Genomic DNA, 18678 nt, shown 5'->3' with positions numbered 1-18678 from the left:
TGATTGACATGGGAGGAAACAGCCCACTGGAGGTGGTGCCACCTCTGAGCAGGTGGTCCTGAGTTTAGAAAATAAAGGTGAGCAGACTCTGTATCAGTTCCTACATGTAGTTTCTGCCTTGAATTATCTAGTATGCTCCACGGCCTTGGGTTCAACTCCAAACACTGCAAGTAAAAACAGGAATGAATGAAGGATAGTCATAGGAGAAAAATTCCTGATTGAAGAAAGGGATTATGTCCACATAAAAATTCAGCAGTATTAATGTTCACCTGTAATTTCAACACTTGGAAGGCAGAAGCAGAAATGCTGAGTTTCAGGCCAACCATCCAACAAAAACTACACAATGAAATAACATCCCTTTCTTCTAAAAACACCCAAACAAAACCAACAGATACAAAACAAACAAAAAGCGTACAACTCACTGACAACCACCACTCACCATACATCCAAAAATGAGGTGTGTATACTTAAGACTCTAAGATATTTTTCCAAAGATGGTTCACAAATGGTAAAAATGCACAAGAAAAGATATTTAATAACTTTTTGTCACTAGAAGACACAAACAAACAAACATATTACAATCTACTAGACAGGCTAAAATCCAAATGGACAAATGTTAGCAAAATCATGGTATTTATGAACTGTGCTACACTGCTTGTGTGCATATGAAACTGAACACCAGAGTGTAAGCTTTTTTGTGTGTGTGTGGTAAGCTTTTGTAAAGTTTAAAATACACTTAGCACAAAACCTAGTAATTATTTCTAAATACTATTCCTCAAGAAAATGAAAACATGTTTATGTGAAAATTTACATTAGAACGATCCTAACAGCTCTCCACATAGCCCAAAATTTGCATCACTTGTTAGGCAGAAACCAAACGGATGAACTACTGAGACACAAAGCAGCATGGATGAAAGCCAAAGGTCCTCGGCTGTCAGAAAAGGTACACTATGAAGACAATACCATATGATACTACTTATCGGTATTTTCAGTAACATCAAAACATTACTATTTTGTATTGATCTATATAACAAATTGTGGCTATCAACATCTGGAGATGAGAGTGATTACCAAAGACTAAGACATTTTTCATGTAATTGCTCAGGAGTAGCAGTGATTACACAATCTGTTTATTTGTCAAAGCCCACGAAACTATGTTTATAATTTATGAGGTTTGTAAATACAACCAAAACTCAGTTGTAAAAAGTAAGGCTACTCTTGTTACATGTAAGAGGCACAAGTGATGATAACTGCAAGGAAACACGATTTCCCAGACACAACTGGACGAATGCACATATGAGTTCACAGACCACACCAACAAATACAAGACCAGATGGGGTCCCAGCCCTAAGAGAGGGAAGTGGACACGGGGTCCCATTACTACCCAAGAAGTTATTCTAAGAGTGAAACCCACAAACAGAGGAAAAAACAGGTTTTGCCAATGGACTCTCCCTGGGTATATCAATCACACTACTGGGTGGTTGCATGCCCGGGGTAGTTGGCCAACACAAAACAAACTGACCAGTATTTTTTGTAGACATTTTTTTTTCATTTTAGTTTGTTTGGCCTTTTCTTTTTTTTTGTCTTTTGCGTGTTTAATTTTCCTTTTTGTGAGTTGCTTTTTTTTGGTATGTACTTCATTTTGTTGTTTTTGTTTGTTTTGAAAAAGAAAGAACAAGAAAATAAAGTTGTGTGGGAAGGAGTCTACAAAAAAACAGGAGGGAGAAACATGATCAAAGGATGCTTATATGAAAATTCTTCTTTTCTTTTAGACAAAGTTTTTCTATATAGCCCTGGTTGTTCTAGAACTTCCTCTGTAGATCAGGCTGGTCTGTCGCGAATGCTGTGTTTTTTTCTTTTTTTTTTTTTTTGTTGTTGTTGTTTATTTGGTGAAAATGTCTTCAACAAAAAAGTTTAAGACTACTATGTTTACTGTGCATATGTGCGATCAGGGTTGCTGGTAAGCAGAAGGGGAGGAAGGAAAGATTGAACTCAGTGAGTCATCTTACTGTTCCTGTCCTCTCTTTTGGGAAAACCCTTTCAATATGAAAACCAACCTACATGAATTTAACTAGTATTACTTTAACATAGAAAAGTTAACTTTTGATAAGAACATGTAAAATTAGCCAAATTTAGAGTTTAATGACAGAAAATTTAGATGTTTGTTTCATTTTTGGTTTTTAAGAGTTTCTCTGTGTAGTCCTGGCTGTCCTGGTACTCACTCTCTCTGTAGATCAGGCTGGTCTTAAACTCAGAGATTCTCCTTCCTCTGCCTCAAGAGTGCTGGGACTGTAATATTTAGAATTTTTAATGATCTTTAGTGATATGTATTTAGTGTATGTATGTACAGGTCTGTGCAGGAATCCCTAGAATCCAGAAGAGAGTGTTGGGTCCCCTGGAGTTCCAGTTATAGGCAGCTATGAGCTGCATAACATAGATGAATAATAAAATTCATGTCCTCTGCAAGAGCAGAAGATCTTAACTGTTAAGTTGTTTCTCCAGCTCCTGAATTATTATTCTATCTTAAAATTATTTACTTTTTATTATGTGTGTGCACATGTGCTTGCACATGAATGTGGACCTATGCATGCTATATGGTATGTATGTGTGTGGGGTCAGAAGACAACTTACAAGTCTCAGATTTCTCCTTTTACTACATGGGTCCCAAGGTTCAAACTCAGGTTATGAAGCTTGGTGACAAACACCTTTATTCTCTATGAATATACCTCAATGGCCTATTAAAAAAAAAGATTATAAAAAGCTCTCCCCCACACTTTTTTTTTATTTTATGTGTATGTCTGTTCTGCATGTATGTATGTCTATGCAACACATGTGTTCAATGTCTGCAGAGACCAGAAGAGGGCAGCTAATCCCCTTGACTGAAGTAATAGACAGGTGAACTGTCATGTGGAAGCTGACAATCAAATCTTGGTCTTCTTTAAGAGCAGCAGCAAAAGCTCTTTTACACTGAGCTGTCTCTCTAGGCCACTATAAAAATCTCTCCTTTTTTTTTCTCTTTTTTCTTTTTTTGGTTTCTCGAGACATGGTTTCTCTGTGTAACAACAGCCCTAGCTGTCCTGGAGCCCGTTTTGCACATCAGGCTGACCTTGAACTTCCAGAGAGCTGCCTGCCTCGATCTGCCTCCCAAGTACTGGACTTAAAGGCCTACACCACCATGCCCAACAAAGGTTTCTTTAAAATAATACATCAAAATCTATAAAGAGAAAAACAAAAGAAAAAGTTGTGTTTGAAAAAAATATGTAATAAATGACTTTTTTTTTTACACTAAGAAACAAAGGCGCAAAAAAACTTACATGTATGAAACAATACATGAAAATATTTGGTTTGGGCTGCTACAAAGCTCTGTAAACAGAAAGAACTAATAAATACTGCTAAAACAAAGGAATACAAATTTTAAAAAATTAAGCCTCTGCTTACTCTTCGTCTGGGCTGGGGGAAGCCATCTCTGTGTCTCCTTCTTGTTCGGGAACGTGCCTGGATTCCCTGTCCTTTATTAAGTGGGTCAAAGGATTCTGCAGTAACCAACAGAAAGCACAATTGAAATATGTAACAGATTTAAAGGGAAGCCAGAAAAAGAGAAGTCCTAATAATCATTAGTCTATTCTTAATTTGTGATAAAAGAGCTTTAACTATACACTTAAAAAGAACAAAGAACTTAACACATAAATGAAAAGTTCATTATCAAGGAAATCTTTCATAAATAGTTATTGTTGAAAAGATTTTTTAAAATTTCAAAAAAAAAATCAAATTAACCACATATAAGAACCTTATAACAGACATTTACATTTATAAAGTCAGGAAACTCTTGTGCCCTAGATAATTCCTAACATATCACAACTGCTTAATGATGCAAATATGTAACCTTGATAATCTTATGAAATAGATGGCCTTCAGTAGTCAGGTTAGGCTGCACAAACCTGAAGGAAAATCTGCCTCCAGATCTTGTTCTGTTTCCCCTTTGGAGAACTGTTTCAGTTCTGAATCAGCTTCTTGCACAGCATTTGACTTTAAGGCATAGTGATTCAGCTCTTCCTCCCAGCTATGCGGCGTTGAAACTGCCTCTGATTCAAGATCACCGCTATATGTGCTTCCTTGGTCTGAAAGTGATGAAAACAGGCATGATCTCTTGACATATTTAAAAACTCTAATGATTCCCTGCATGCTGAAAACTGAAAGATGATTGACAGATAATTACCTAGGCACAACTAATAAAATAAGTGTTGTTGGAAAGAAGACTCCATCAGTAAGTATTTGCTTTGTATGAGTTTCATCCCCAGAATCCATGCTTAAAAAAAACAAAGGGTCAAGCATCATAGCATGATGTAATCCTAGCACCAAGACAGCAGAGACAGGTGAATTCCTGGTGTTTGCTGGCTAGCCAGCACAGCCTATCTGGCTAGTTCAAGGCCAGTGAGAAAACACTACCATTCGCCACCCCTCAATGGATGATGATTGAGGAAAGAAACCCAAAGATGTCACCTAACCTCTATACACATTGGTTACATACATGCATGTATACCCATATTCACATGTACAGATACACACACACACACACACACAAAGAATTCAGCATCTTGTTTAACAGCTTCACACAACTGGATTCCTATTCTTGGTGAGCACTACAAAGCATCATCTCAATCTTTAAAACATTTGACGCAGTTATTATTTGCATTACAAATTAGCATAACAGTCAGTTTGTGTCCCTCATAAATTAAATTAGGAAAAATTATAAAATACTAAACCCAAGGATAATAATGTCTATGAGTTTCTATTATTAGCAGAGCACAGTATTTCTAAAAACTAAAATATATTTGTAAATACAAACCTTTTTCAAATATCTTGGTATCTAGAAAGAGTTCTTGTTCAGAAGTTTGAGATTCTAAAGAAGAAAAGCAAAAAAAAAAACCACATTGCATCTTAAATAAAATGATTTCGTGATAAGTACTACTCACAATAGAGACAAACAGACTAATAGGTAAATAGCCTTCTATACACAAGGCCAGGTTAATCATATAATGAAACATCTGTAATAAAAGAAGTTAAATCAACAATGCTGTCAGCAATGTTTACACTTCTAGGTAGCAATGTGAACGAAGCATGATGAAAGGGATTTTACTTTTGATTTTGTATTCTTTTGCTATTTGAAATCCTTTTCTAGAGTTATATATGCACACACACACACACACACACACGCCAAAAAAAAAGCGATCTTTTTTTACTTTTACCTCTAAAGGCCAAAAGATTTTGAATAAAAATAATTGTTATATGAGCATTAAGCACACAAAACTGAGGCCAACATGAGTCAATGAAAAATAAGGTCTTTGAAATGAAGTTCAGAGATTCAACATAGAAAAAAAATATTTTGTCAGCTTACTCAGGAAAACATTTTGGCTTTTCTTTTGTTTTTTACTGAAACCAAAGGGAAATTACTCCCACGTCCCATTTCTCTTTACTATATTCCTTAGCCACTTTACTTTACCTAAAGTGATTCCAAATGTTTATCTTGAAGTTATCTTACTTTCTAAAGCTTTTCTGATTCAACAATATACGAAAGCAAAGATATTCATCGTAAGACAGTGAACCTGCTAGGCGTGGTGGCACACATTTTTAATCCCAGAACTCGGGAGGCAGAGGCACATGGATCTTTGTGAGTTTGAGGACTGGCACCAAAGCCTGTCTCAAAATACAAAAAAAAAAAAAAAAAAAAAAAAAAAAGACAGAGAACCCAAACAAATGCTGAATAGCAGTGTGATGGAGAAGTTGCCCCACCCATTTGTGGAGACTAGTTTTCGCTATTATATAATTCAGCTTGGCTATATGAATCTCTTGCGTGACCATCTCAAATGCTAGAATAATCAATATGTGCTATCATGCCTGTCTACAAAAGGTAAATTTAAAGTAAGGTTTATCATCATCAACTTTTAAACTAAATATAGCATCAGAAGTTAAAAGTTGTTCAAGCAAAGGGATAATATTTTAATATTCTAATACATTAAAGAAGAAAATCATAGGAAATACTGCTAATAATAAATAAGCTTCTAATGAACTCAGTATGTATGATTTACAAATTTGATCAGTTAAGAGCACATTATACTCTTGTAGATCGCTCAGTTCAGTTCCAAATATCTACAAATGTCTCTAACCCCACCTCCAAGGTATCCTCTTGGCCTCCTTGGGTATTGCACACAAGTGCACAAACCCATGCACAAGACATATACTTATATGCACATAATTAAAATTCACACAAATCCTCATGTGGTGGTGGGACATGCCTTTAATCCCAGCACTTCAGAGGCAGTGGCAGACAGATCAGTTCAAGGCCAGCTTGGTCTACACAATGAGTTCCATGACAGTCAGGGCAACACAGAAAAACCCTGACTCAAACTACCACTAAAACACCACCCACCCCATTGCCCCCTTCCCAAAAATACAAAACCACAAACCTTTGAAAGATTCAAACCTGATGATAACACAACAGGAAACTTTGCATTGTTTCTCCATGTGTAATAATGCTCAAAAATTTTCCTAGTACCTATTAAGTAAAACCAAACACACCAGCTAGCTGGACATGGTAGCCAACGATGGTTAACAGCGGGGGTGACGGGAATAGAAGGATCAGCAGTTCAAGAGCAGTTTGGACTGCATGAGACCATGTTTCAAACGACAAAAAACAAAACAAAACAAAAAAAAACCCTCAAACCTCAAAATCTATCACTGAGTAAAAGAAAAAAATTGGTCTTTGACTCAAAAAACACAAAGAACATTACTCAGTTCATTTATAACATATGAAAATGCTTTTGTGCTTCACATTTCAACAACTGAATTTTCTCTATATCTTCCTGTAACTATAAATTAAGATGATACAATCAAGGTTAGAAAGCTTCCTGGAATACAAATCAGAAAGTTCCTTTTGTGTTGTGGGCCAAATCCTGGTTCAACCATCTCTTAATCTCTTAGCTCGCACTCTCTCGCTCATATATATATATATATATATATATATATATATATATATATATATATACACACACACACACACACACACACACACACACACACACACACACACACACACACACATATATGCCAGTACAAAACTAACATCCTATTTCAATATGAGAAATGTCAATTAAGCAATACTCCCTTCACAGTCTGGTTCGGAAGACTAAATGCAGGAAAACATACAATACACTTGACTATGAGGAGCACACAAGAATAAATAAATATCTATTATCATCATCGTTATTCCAAACTAACAGAATCAGACTTCTCTATAGGCAACTGAGCCAACAGGCTTTCTGTCCTATGCTTCTGTTTAGTAACATCAGCATGTTGTTGATTATAGATTACGAATTATATGCATGGAAAATAGATTTGGATAAATGGATTAAAATACAAAAATAACATGAAATTGAAAATTACTTCAGATTAAAGTAAATTGTAGAACTGTAGATGAGCTTTAAAAAAATCTTTAAAGACTACACCAACCTCCCTGGGATAGACTCTTCTCCTTCTCTTCATCCTCTGCAATCATTTCTGCCATCTCAAGGAGATCTGCTTCAAATGGATGTGTAGGAAGCTTTTCTTTAATGTCTTCAATACTCTCAGTAGTTTTATCTTCATTATCCACAGAGGATGGAATAAGCATGGGAACAGGCATCTGAAAGAACAAGAACCAAACACACACACACACAACTGTTCACTATCTTATTTTTATAAGACAGGGTCTGCCACTAAACACAGAGATGGCAGACTAGTTTGACTAGCCAACAAGCTCCAGCAATCTTCCTGTCTCTGACTTTCAAGCACTGGAAATATAGGATACAACTATGTGTGGCTTTTACATCAATGCTGGGCTTTGAACTTGAAGCCTGGTGCTTGCATAACAAGCACTTTACTGACTGAGCCAACCCCCCAAACCCCTGAGGGTTTCATATTTTAAAATTTTTTAATTTATTTTTATTTTGTGTGCATTGGTCTTTTCTATGGGTGTTAGGTCCCCAGGAACTGGAGTCACAGACAGTTGTGAGCTGCCGTGTGGATGCTGGGAATTGAACCTGGGTCCTCTGAGAGAATAGACAGTGTTCTTAACCACTGAGCTATCTCTTCAGCCCCCTGCCCCCAGAATTTCTTACACAATAGGTTTGTTGTCAGAATCTGTGAACTGGTGTAAATATTAAAATAAAAAAAGATACATTCATTGCTAAAGTTATGAATCTTGGTAGTTCATTTTTATAAGGCTAGAATGAATAAAATAAATATAAGCAAGAAAGATGATTAAAAATAAATAAGCAAGGTGGGCATGGTGTTACAAGCCTTAAAACCCAGAACATGGAAGGCAGAGGTAGATGGATCTCTGTGAGTTTGAGACCAGTCTGGACTACAAAGTGCTTCTACAAACAGTCATGACTACATATTGATACTCTTTCTGAAAACTAAAAACAATTAAAAATAAATAAATAAATAGTAAGTACTTTTCTGGATACTCAACAAAGTGCTTCTGAATCCTTCAAAAGAATAATTCTACAACATAAAAATCAGTTTTGTTTATATTTCTTGCTTAACATTTTCCAAACTATCAAATGAGAAATATACTTAATAAAAGATGAGTACCTTCTTTTAGCTGTAACTACACTTCAGAACTCTTTTAATTTTTATTTCATTTATCATCATCATAATCATTATGTTGTAGCATGTTCTTTGGAAATGTGTGCCATGGTCAGAGGATGATGGATGGAGTCAGTTCAATCTTCCTACCTTTACTAAGGTTCCAGGGATTGAACTCAGATCAGCATCCTTGCTTAACTGGACAGAAAGCACCTTTACCAGTTCAATGACCATGCTGGCCCATAATTCAGGATTCTAACATTCGTAGTTTCGAATTTTTCTTTTCTATTTGAGTGATCTCACTACCTTTTTTAGTAGTGGCATTTCATTTGTATTTGCCCGAAGATCAGAAAAGTAAAACAGTCACACTGGCTAGCATTAAAGACCAGGTAGCAATGACACACACCTATAATCCCAGTAGCCACACCAGTTTGCCATAGAAACCACGGGGTAGGTGTGTATGCCCTTAATTTGTTAAATAGAGAGGATTATGAAATGAGAGGAGACAGCTCTCAGTCTCAGTCTCATTCTGAGATTCCTAGAGGCAGGTTCACCATTTCAGACTGAGGTAGAGGTTAAGATCCAGCGGCTGGCTATTTTACTTTTCTGACCTACCGGTTTAACCCTAATACCTGCCTCTGAGTTTTTATTAATCATGGATTTACTTTATTTGTATGTATGTTTTGCCTGCATATAAGTATGTGTACCACAAGCATGCCTGAAACTCACAGAGGTCAGAGGGAGGCAGCAGATCCCCTGGAAGTAACTGGATTAACAAATGGCTGAGCCACTATATGGGTGCTAAGAATAAAACCCAAGTCCTCTGAATCTCTAAAGTACTTGTTCTGTTACTTTGAGGCAAGGTCTAACTCTAGCCAAAACTGGCGTGGAGCATACTATATAGCCAGGCTGACCTTCAGGTGGCTTCAATCCTCCTCCCCCAGCCTCACAAGTACTGGGATTACAGTTGTGAGCCAACATGCTACATCATAATGTTCTTTCAAAAGATAAAATATGAGCAAAAGAAATCTTCTACATTCTCCATAATAAATAACAATAGTAAATTAACAGCCATCAAACAAAATCAGGTATATTTTACCAAAACGCGAAACATTTCATTACACAGCTGTAAAATTATAAATGAGGAAAATGCAAGTTAAATTAGATTTAATCTTTCAATGATTACTCACAGGAACTGGAATCCCAAAGGGGACAGGAGTATACTGAGTATAAAGATGAAGAGGTATAGGAACAAACACTGGCACAGGGACTGGTACCACCATAACCCGGGGCTCACTTGGAGTATCTTCTAATGAAAAAATGCACACAGAGACAAAAAGAGTTAGAAACAATTTAATGAAATTCCATCTTAAAAGAGGAGAGAATTTGTGCCAGGCAGCACACACCTTTAATCCAGCACTTGAGAGGCAGAAGCAGGCAGATCTTTGCGTTCAAGGCCAGTATGGTCTACAAAGGGAGTTCCAGGAAAGCCAAGGCTATACAGAAAAACTGTCTCAAAAACACAAAAATTAAAAATAAACCAAAAAAGGGGGAGAATTTACATTTAAGAAAGGGCAGGTATTGAACAAATCATGCTAAGAATTAAATATGTGTATGTAGAAGAATGAATAACACCTCGATTTGTTGCAATGCAAAAATCAGTCCAAAATGAATCAGAAATGTTCATGCAAGGCAAGCAAAATAATTAAAAGTATGTAGAGGAGAAATAATTCAGGATACTATTCTGAGGAAAGATTTTTCTTTAATGTTTGACCCCCAAAAAAGAGGCAACAACATATAATTGAACAAAGAGATTATATCAAACTTAAAATGTTATACAGAAAAACAATTCGGGAGCTAAGGAACAAGTTACAGCAGGGCAGTAGTGGCACACACCTTTAATCCCAGCACTTGGGAGACAGAGGCAGGTGATCTCAGTGAGCTCAAGGCCAGCCTGGTCTATAGAATGATGTTCAGGACTGGGTTCATAGCTACTGGAAAATCCTTTCACAAAAAAAAAAAAGAAAGAAAGAAAGAAAGAAAGAAAGAAAGAGAAAGAAAGAAAACCCCAAAACACACAAAAAACCCTCACATAATGTACAAAATATTTGCAAATTATACATCTGACAAAAGATTACTATCTAGAATATAGAAGAAATTCAAGCAAATAAAGAGCAAAAGAACAACTAATCTGATTTACAATTGAGCAAATGGTCTAAGAGGACATCTCTCCAAAGAATACATATAAATGGACAATGGTTATAACCGCAAGAGTACACTCTAATTGAAGACTCTGATTAAGCGGTGGAAACTTAAGGAGGACTCTGATCAATGAGGCGGGGAGTTACGCCCTTATTAGGACAGCATACAGTAGTAGTTTTTCTGTTCTTAGAAAATTGCTTGTTCCCACAGATACTCATCTAAATGTCACTCACATCATGTGGTAACTGGGTTCAGGGAGTGGCATCCTCAAGCCTGTGTAACCCCAAAATGTTGTGCTAAATAAATCTTTTCTGTTTAATTAGCTGACTTGGATATTTCATTGTAAGGAAGTAACTATGTCAATAAAAATGAAAAAATATTCAGTGTCACTAATGATCACCAGGGAAATGCCTATCAAAATTATAATAACAGGGCTGGAGAGACAGCTGAGCAAAAAAGTGTACTTGCTTGTTCTTAAAAATGACCTGGGTTCAGTGCCCAGCACCAGCATCAGGTGGTTCAAACTACCTGTAACTTGAGTTTCAGATAACTCAATGCTCCCTTCTAGCTTCTGTGGTAATTTATTTGTACAAGGTGCAATAAAACAAAAATAAATTTTAAAAAAATTAAAGTGAAATATCATCACATCCCAATGAGAATGACTACTACCAAAAAAGAAGGAAAAAAATTCTGGTGAGGACAGAGGAAGGGGAACTCTCTTAATACTCCTGGTGGGCACTACAAATTAGTACGGCCATTATAAAAATAGTGAGAAGGTTCTTCAAAAATATGATGATTCCCAGGAGAACCAACTATGTAAGGGGAGCATGTCCTCTGACACGCTCTTCGTGGCACATGCATGACCACACAGGTAAGACAAAGAATGAGTCAACTCTACTGAAAGGAATCTTTCAAGTAAATTTCAGGGAATATGTATATTCACTGTTTAGGAACAACAGCCTACATGATGACAACTTTTCATCTAGGATTCCTTTCTAGTTTAAAAACTCTAGGACCTGTGGTTGGCATTAAGAGAGGCTATCAAAACAAGCAAAGAAGATGAAGGCTATGAAAGGAATTTGTGGGTAACTGTCTTCAATGTGCAAAAGAAATGGAAATTAGTATTTCTTTTTTTCTTGGTTTTTTGAGACAGGGTTTTGCTCTAGTTTTAGAGCCTGTCCTAGAACTAGCTCTTGTAGACCAGGCTGTCCTCAAACTCACAGATATCCGCCCATCTCTGCCTCCTGAGTGCTGGGATTAAAGGGGTGCGCAACCACAGCCCAACTTGGAAATTTTTATTTCTAAGAATAGTGAGTTTATGACATTCCAGTGATTACCTGCTCCAGCATTTAAGCTCAGCTCAGCACAACTTGAAATATTACTTAACTCTGGCTAACTGTGTCAAGAAGAATGGACTTCTCTGTCTCTGCAAGCACAATTAAAGCTTTTAAAACTCACTACAAGGGCTGGAGAGTTAGCTCAGTAGTTAAAATGATCCAGTTTCAAATCACAAAACCCACCTGACAACTCACAATTATCTGTAACTCCTTTCAGAGGGGATCCAATGCCCTTCTGACTTCCACGCACATACATACATGAAGGTAGGGCATTCGCACAAAGAAAATAGAAACTAAAAACAAACAAAAACTCACTAGGAGAGGGTAAGTCTCTAATATTTCTCATTAGGGGCTAAATTCCTGGTGAGTGTAGGCAGAAGGATAGGGTTGTTCTTCAATCAGTTTTCATTCACAACATGGAGGTTCTACCCAAAAACAAACAGCAGACAGGCTAAGAACACTGGGATTCTGGTCACTGGCCCCAGATCACATACTGAGCAGGATGACTGTTAGGAGAGGCTGAGTAAGAACACGGCATAACCCTGTGCAGAATTCAGAGAAGCAGTGCAGAGATTAGATAGAGAAAGACCCTAAGAAAGTTTGGAACCTTTCCAAGGCAACTGATCTTTTGTTTTAAGACAAAAGGTTTCACTACAGGTAGCCCTGGCTGCCCAAGAACGCATTATGTAGATAACAGACTGGCCTGAAACTCAGAGCTCTGTCCTCCTCTTCCTCATGAGAGCTAAGACTGAAAGGCAAGCATCACCACTCTTAGCGCAATTGACTTTTGTTTATTTGTTTGTTTTTTGAGACAGAGTTTCTCTGTGTAGCTTTGGTAATCCTCGAACTCAGAGATCTGCCTGCCTCTGCATCTCAAGTGTTGGAATTGAAGGCATGTGCCAACACCACCTGGAGCAACTGACTTTTTAAGACAATATAAAGGAATGGAGATAGGTGTTACATGCAAAAAGCACAAGGCTATACACACACCACTAAGTGAACACATATGAAAATGAGAAAATAGTATTGAGTTAAGAGCACATTAAAAAACTAAAGCATCTCTGAATTCAAATCCCACCTACATTACTCTAAAGCTAATGTCGAACAACACTGTATTATGAATTAGCTTCTTTCTTTTTTTTCTGAGACAGGATTTCTCTGTGTAGATTTGGAGCCTGTCCTGGAATTCACTCTATACACCAGACTGGCCTTGAACTCAGAGATCTGCCTGCCTCTGCTTCCCAAGTGCTGCGATTAAAGGTGTATGCAACCACCACTGGGCATATTAGCTTCTTTTTGAGCTACCTTACTAAGTTTCAAATAGAAAAATACCTTATTCACAGGCACATTGTGCAAACTACACAGGGAAATAAATAGAAGTAACTAATCTAGGAAACAGTACTACTGGGGTAAGCCAATGATCTCTTTCCTTAAATAAAATAATAAACTCAAGGAACATACCCGTCTGGCATTCTTTGTTTTGAGTATGTGGTTTACATGAAGTGGCTTTTGTCTGTGTGATGGGTTTGCACAATAAAGCCTTGTTCTTCAAAAGCCTTGGAGGTTGAGAAGGTGGAAGTTTCAGGGCATCTGTTTGAGTACTTGCCTAGGTTAAAATAAGAAAAAATTCAGAAACCAAACAAATTCAAAATGTTTTGAGTAATTATTAGAATTTTAATTTTAAAAGACTTATCACTGGAATTACATAGTAAAAATAACATGCAAATATGCTATTTAATAAATCAGATCTATTTTATGCCTGAAATATTACTAGTAATCAAGGAATATTTTAGGAAGCATCACCTGACTCAATGTTCTTACTGTATTTACTTATCAAGGAAAACTCTGACATCAGCATTCTGTAAGACACTGATAATCAATTCAATGGGGAGTGCTATTATTTCCTGACTGAGGTAGAAGCATAGTCTTAGAGGATGTAACCAAAATTAAAGGAATCACTTGTGAACACTCAATGTAACATAAAGGAAAGGCTGTAACTGTGGTCCAGGCATTTAGAGTTTGACACCAAAAACAATTAAAAAGTAACTCAAACATGAAAATTAGCCCAGAGGCTAGGAACATTTTCAAGAAATATCACTGTTTCATTCATGAGTTTTGTTCATTATTTTCTTCTTTAATCATTTTAAAGACAACGTAGACAACGTTGAGTGAAAAAAGTTAAACATAGTTATGATCTACGTGTAATGAGAGAGAGTATCATAATAACAATCTGTAAGATGAAATGACCAAATGCTGTAATTTACTTTAATTACACATAATTTAAAAACTCAGTAATTAATTTATAATTACCTACTAAGCATTCAAAGAACTAATGGTATGTAAAAAAAAAGCCTGATTAGATAACAGAAATTCTATTCAACAATTCTTTTCCTTAATAAAGTAATTAGCTCAGACATATGTAGTGAACATATATGAAATATACAATAACATTAATAAAATGACTTACATCCCCAATGATTTTCGCTGTTACTGTTGGAACTGCACCTTAATAAAGATTAAAATATAAATTTAGAATCTTTAAAATTATTTAAACACTAGTATTAAAGCCAATTATCAGTCATGATCATCTATAACTTTCTACACAATTCAGTAAAAGCAAGCAATAGCCTGCTTCTATACTAATAGTAGTATAAAACAAGGAAAAAAAAATATAGAACTGGAGGAAACACTTGTGCACCCTAGTGGTGCAGTAAGCTGCCAAGAGGTATATAGAGAATTTAACTCCAATTGTAAAAAAGCCAGTTCAATGCAAACTGTACCTTGTAAGACGCTGTTGGCATTTGCTGTGGGCTGAGCAGCAGGAGCACTTGCCAAAGATACCACATTAGCAATAACTGGAGTTGAATCTTTTCTGAGTGATGGGGGACCTGCAGATGCAGCTTGAACCATGGAAATACTTGCTGGTTAAAAGAGAAAGAAAGAAGAGAGTTCGTGTGACTTATGTTTTATACAAATCAACAGACCAGAAGAGACTAATGTCTCCAAGAGTAAGTCTGAAGCAGAGGAATAACTCGGATTTTGTTTCATCACTTCCTGACCTTTTGCCTAAGGTAAAGTGTAGTGTCTTTTCTTTCCCACTTAATTACTCAGATTTGGTTTGCTAGTTTTTGATTAGTGAAACTTAAGTCTCTCATGTACTTTTCCTTTGATTAAAAATACATCAGTCTCACTTAAAAGCAACAAAAATGCTAAAGGCAGAATTTCAAACAGTGACAATTACAAAGTAGAATTAATGGGAATTTAAGAGAAAGATGTTTCTTAAATCTTCCCTTTATATGTAAAGGACTTCCTAAGGAGTTTCTAGAGTAGGCCCTTACCTATCCTCACAGGGATACTATACTTGAACTCTTCTGAGTTTCAAAATAGGAATAAGTTGTGCTCCAAACCATAAAGCTAAATTCTAAAATTTTATGTCCAAAAGATGTATATTGTTGGTTGTTCATTGGCGCAACTCTTACTGTGTAGCCCAGGCTTGCCTCAGACACACTATGTGGCTCATCCTCTCCTTGAAGTCTTGACCACCTAGCTCAGTAAGACCAGAGATATGGTATCTCTAAACCTAACTATATATGGTATACTTAAAGGGCCATGTGATTTAGTCTTTATTTCTTTTGCTAGAATCTGAAATCTGTCATTATGGAAGCCAGGGTGTATACATAATTAAAAACAGCAAATGCCATTCATTCCCAGAAAATTGAATATGGTTGAACAAGTATTCTGAGTATTCAATAAAATGATGTAATTTAAATAGTAAAGATATTTGTTCAGTTTTGTTATTGTTGTTCGTGCTGCTGCTGTTGTTGAGACAGGACCTCTCTACGCAGCCCTGGCTGTCCTGAAACTTGCTATATAGAACAGGTCGACCTCGAACTCACAAATATCTGCCTGCCTCTGGTTCCCAAGTGTAAGGATTAAAGGCTATCATGATGGGCTTGTTAATGGTATTTGAACACAGTAAGGTTTGTATTTCATAAAATTATTGACAATGTATATATTCTAATCTGTACAAGAAAAGTAATTAACTCCTTGCACTGATTAAAGTTCATTTACTTGTTACATTTTACCTGAATTATTTTGTAAAGGTTGGTCACACAAAGTCTGCTGATGGCAGAACATCAAGATACAAAGCAGGTTACAAAAGTGTTTTATTTCGCCTCGCCATTTCAATGACTCACTGAGTTTACCCTGTCTCTTGCAACCATCACATTTGGCCATCTAGAAATGAAGAGAGCAAAGAAGGAAAGTTATCAGAGGCTGAAGAGATGGCTGAACTATAGGAGCATTTAGCTGCTCTTCCACAGGACTGAGGTTCAATTCCCAGCCTCCACACAGTGGCTCATAAAGGTCTCCAGTTCCAGGGAATTTGATGCCCTCTTCAGGACTCTGCAGGCACCAGGCATACATGGAGCACAAACACACATGCAAGCAAAACACCCGTAACACATAAAGTAAAACTAAATAATTTAGGGGAAAAAAAGAAACAAACTAAATATCTCTACAGTCTGACAGAATAAATCAGGATAACAAGTAAGAAAATTTAGAACTTAGCTTACAGATTTTTTAATTTCAAAATTTAACATGCTATTTGTTTGTATGGATATTTTTAATCTGACAAGATAAAATACTTGATTTATTTACAAAACTTAAATCATAAACTCCAACCTGACTACCCTAAAATAGTAAATGTTTCTACAATAATGATTTTAATAAATGTGTGTATGTGTGTGTATGTCTAGTACATGTGATTGTACATTTTAGAATATGCATAGGCAAACACGTGGCGGACCAACACTGACATAGGCAGGAGGGTCCTTCCTCAATCACTCTCCATCTTATTCACTGAAGCAGTGGTCTTTCAACTGAAGTCAGAGCTCATCAATTAGTACTATAGGCTTGCTCTGAAGGACTCTGCATCCTATAGTGGTATATTATTTGTGTTTTAATAAATAAAGCTTGTCTGAAAATCAGTGCAAAGCAGCCAAGCTAGTCCATACAGGCATATGGGAGTGGCTGCACACATCTTTAATTCCAGCAGCCACACCAGTTAGCCATAGAGGCCAGGCAAAGATGATGCATGCCTTTAATCCCAGCACTAGAGAGGAACATAAAACAGGAGGAGACAGGTCTCACTCTCAGTCTCAAACTGAGGATCTGTGGAGGCAGGATCGTCCATTTTCAGTCTAAGTTAGAGGTAAAAGCAAGTGTCTAACTGCTTTGCTTTTCTGATTTTCAGGTTGAACTTCAATATCTGCTCTGAGTTTTTATTATTCGTGCTACAGCATCCAAGCACTGGAATTACATGTGGCCTTTCATGTGAGTGTAGAGGATCCAAACCCTAGGACTCACACTTGTACAGCAATGACTTTAGCCACTGAGGCAACATTACAACAATCCTACCAATGACATCATTAAAAAAAAAATCACTTTTTAAAAACCAACTTAAAGGGCTGGAGAGATGGCTCAGTGGTTAAGAGCACTGCCTGCTCTTCCAGAGGTCCTGAGTTCAATTTCCAGCAACCACATGGTGGCTCACACCCATCTGTAAGGAGATCTGGTGCCCTCTTCTGGCCTACAGGGACACATGCAGGCAGAACACTATAAAAAACATTTTTTAAAAAAACCTACACAAGCAAAGGAGTGGAGATCATCTTTTAAAAAAAAAAAACCAACCAACTTATATTATTAGAGAACACACAGTAAGTATCAGTTTGAAAACAAAGTTTTATCCTACAAGTTGGTTCAATAGGTAAAGGCACTTACTGCCATGTCTGATAACCTGAGTTCTATCTGCAGGAACCACATGTTCTCACCTGACCTCTTTCCATACATGTGTATGGCATGCATGTAACTACACCAACACACATACGTGAACAAAAATAGATCAATGTAACAAAAGTAAAAATTAGTAAAAACAATTTTTTTTAAATCAACTTGGGACTGGAGAGATGGCTCAGAGGTTAAGAGCACTGACGGCTCTTCCAAAGGTCCTGAGTTCAATTCCCAGCAACCACATGGTGGCTCACAACCATCTGTAATGAGATCTGGTGCCCTCTTCTGGCATGCAGGCATGGAGGTTGAACACTGTGTACATGATAAATAAATAAATCTTTTAAAAAAAAAAAATCACCTTAAAGCCGGGCGGTGGTTGCGCATGCCTTTAATCCCAGCACTTGGGAGGCAGAGACAGGCGGATCTCTGTAAGTTCAACACCAGCCTGGTCTACAAGAGCTAGTTCCAGGACAAGCTCCAAAACTACAGAGAAACCCTGTCTCAAAAAACCAAAAAAAAAAAAAAGACTATTTCCGCAATGTCTTAAACTCAAACAAGATTTCTGTTCTTCACAATACAGAAGACAAATTAATTTATTAAAATTAAAAATTAATTTATTTAAATGAAAATTATTAAAAATACTTTAATGCCGTAAGTCAGCTGTATCTACTACAGAAAATTCTCCCACGTTGTACTAATTGTGAAGAAACAAAATACTTAATAT

General features: G+C 36.7%; 1 protein-coding gene across 6 annotated transcripts in view; it reads right to left on the bottom strand.

Moving 5' to 3' along the window:
* Zmym4 (zinc finger MYM-type containing 4) overlaps positions 1-18678 on the bottom strand; it is a 119025-nt gene that overhangs the window by 26677 nt on the left and 73670 nt on the right. For 5 of the 6 annotated variants that reach the window (XM_085686597.2, XM_085686599.2, XM_048434387.3 and 2 more), the window contains 9 exons: positions 16250-16400; positions 14945-15085; positions 14632-14669; positions 13626-13770; positions 9816-9934; positions 7507-7678; positions 4847-4900; positions 3939-4118; positions 3439-3533 (listed from right to left, as the gene is read on the bottom strand). In XM_085686597.2, coding sequence (XP_085542723.1) covers positions 3439-3533; positions 3939-4118; positions 4847-4900; positions 7507-7678; positions 9816-9934; positions 13626-13770; positions 14632-14669; positions 14945-15085; positions 16250-16400 — 1095 coding nt within the window. The remainder of the gene's footprint in view (positions 1-3438; positions 3534-3938; positions 4119-4846; positions 4901-7506; positions 7679-9815; positions 9935-13625; positions 13771-14631; positions 14670-14944; positions 15086-16249; positions 16401-18678) is intronic. The other variant, XM_085686598.2, reaches the window with a different exon arrangement.

Source organism: Myodes glareolus, chromosome 3 (assembly GCF_982192425.1).
Source record: "Myodes glareolus chromosome 3, mMyoGla1.1, whole genome shotgun sequence".
Taxonomy (NCBI): domain Eukaryota; kingdom Metazoa; phylum Chordata; class Mammalia; order Rodentia; family Cricetidae; genus Myodes; species Myodes glareolus.
The sequence above is the reverse complement of the archived record's forward strand: the minus strand, read 5'-3'. Positions and strand labels throughout refer to the sequence as shown.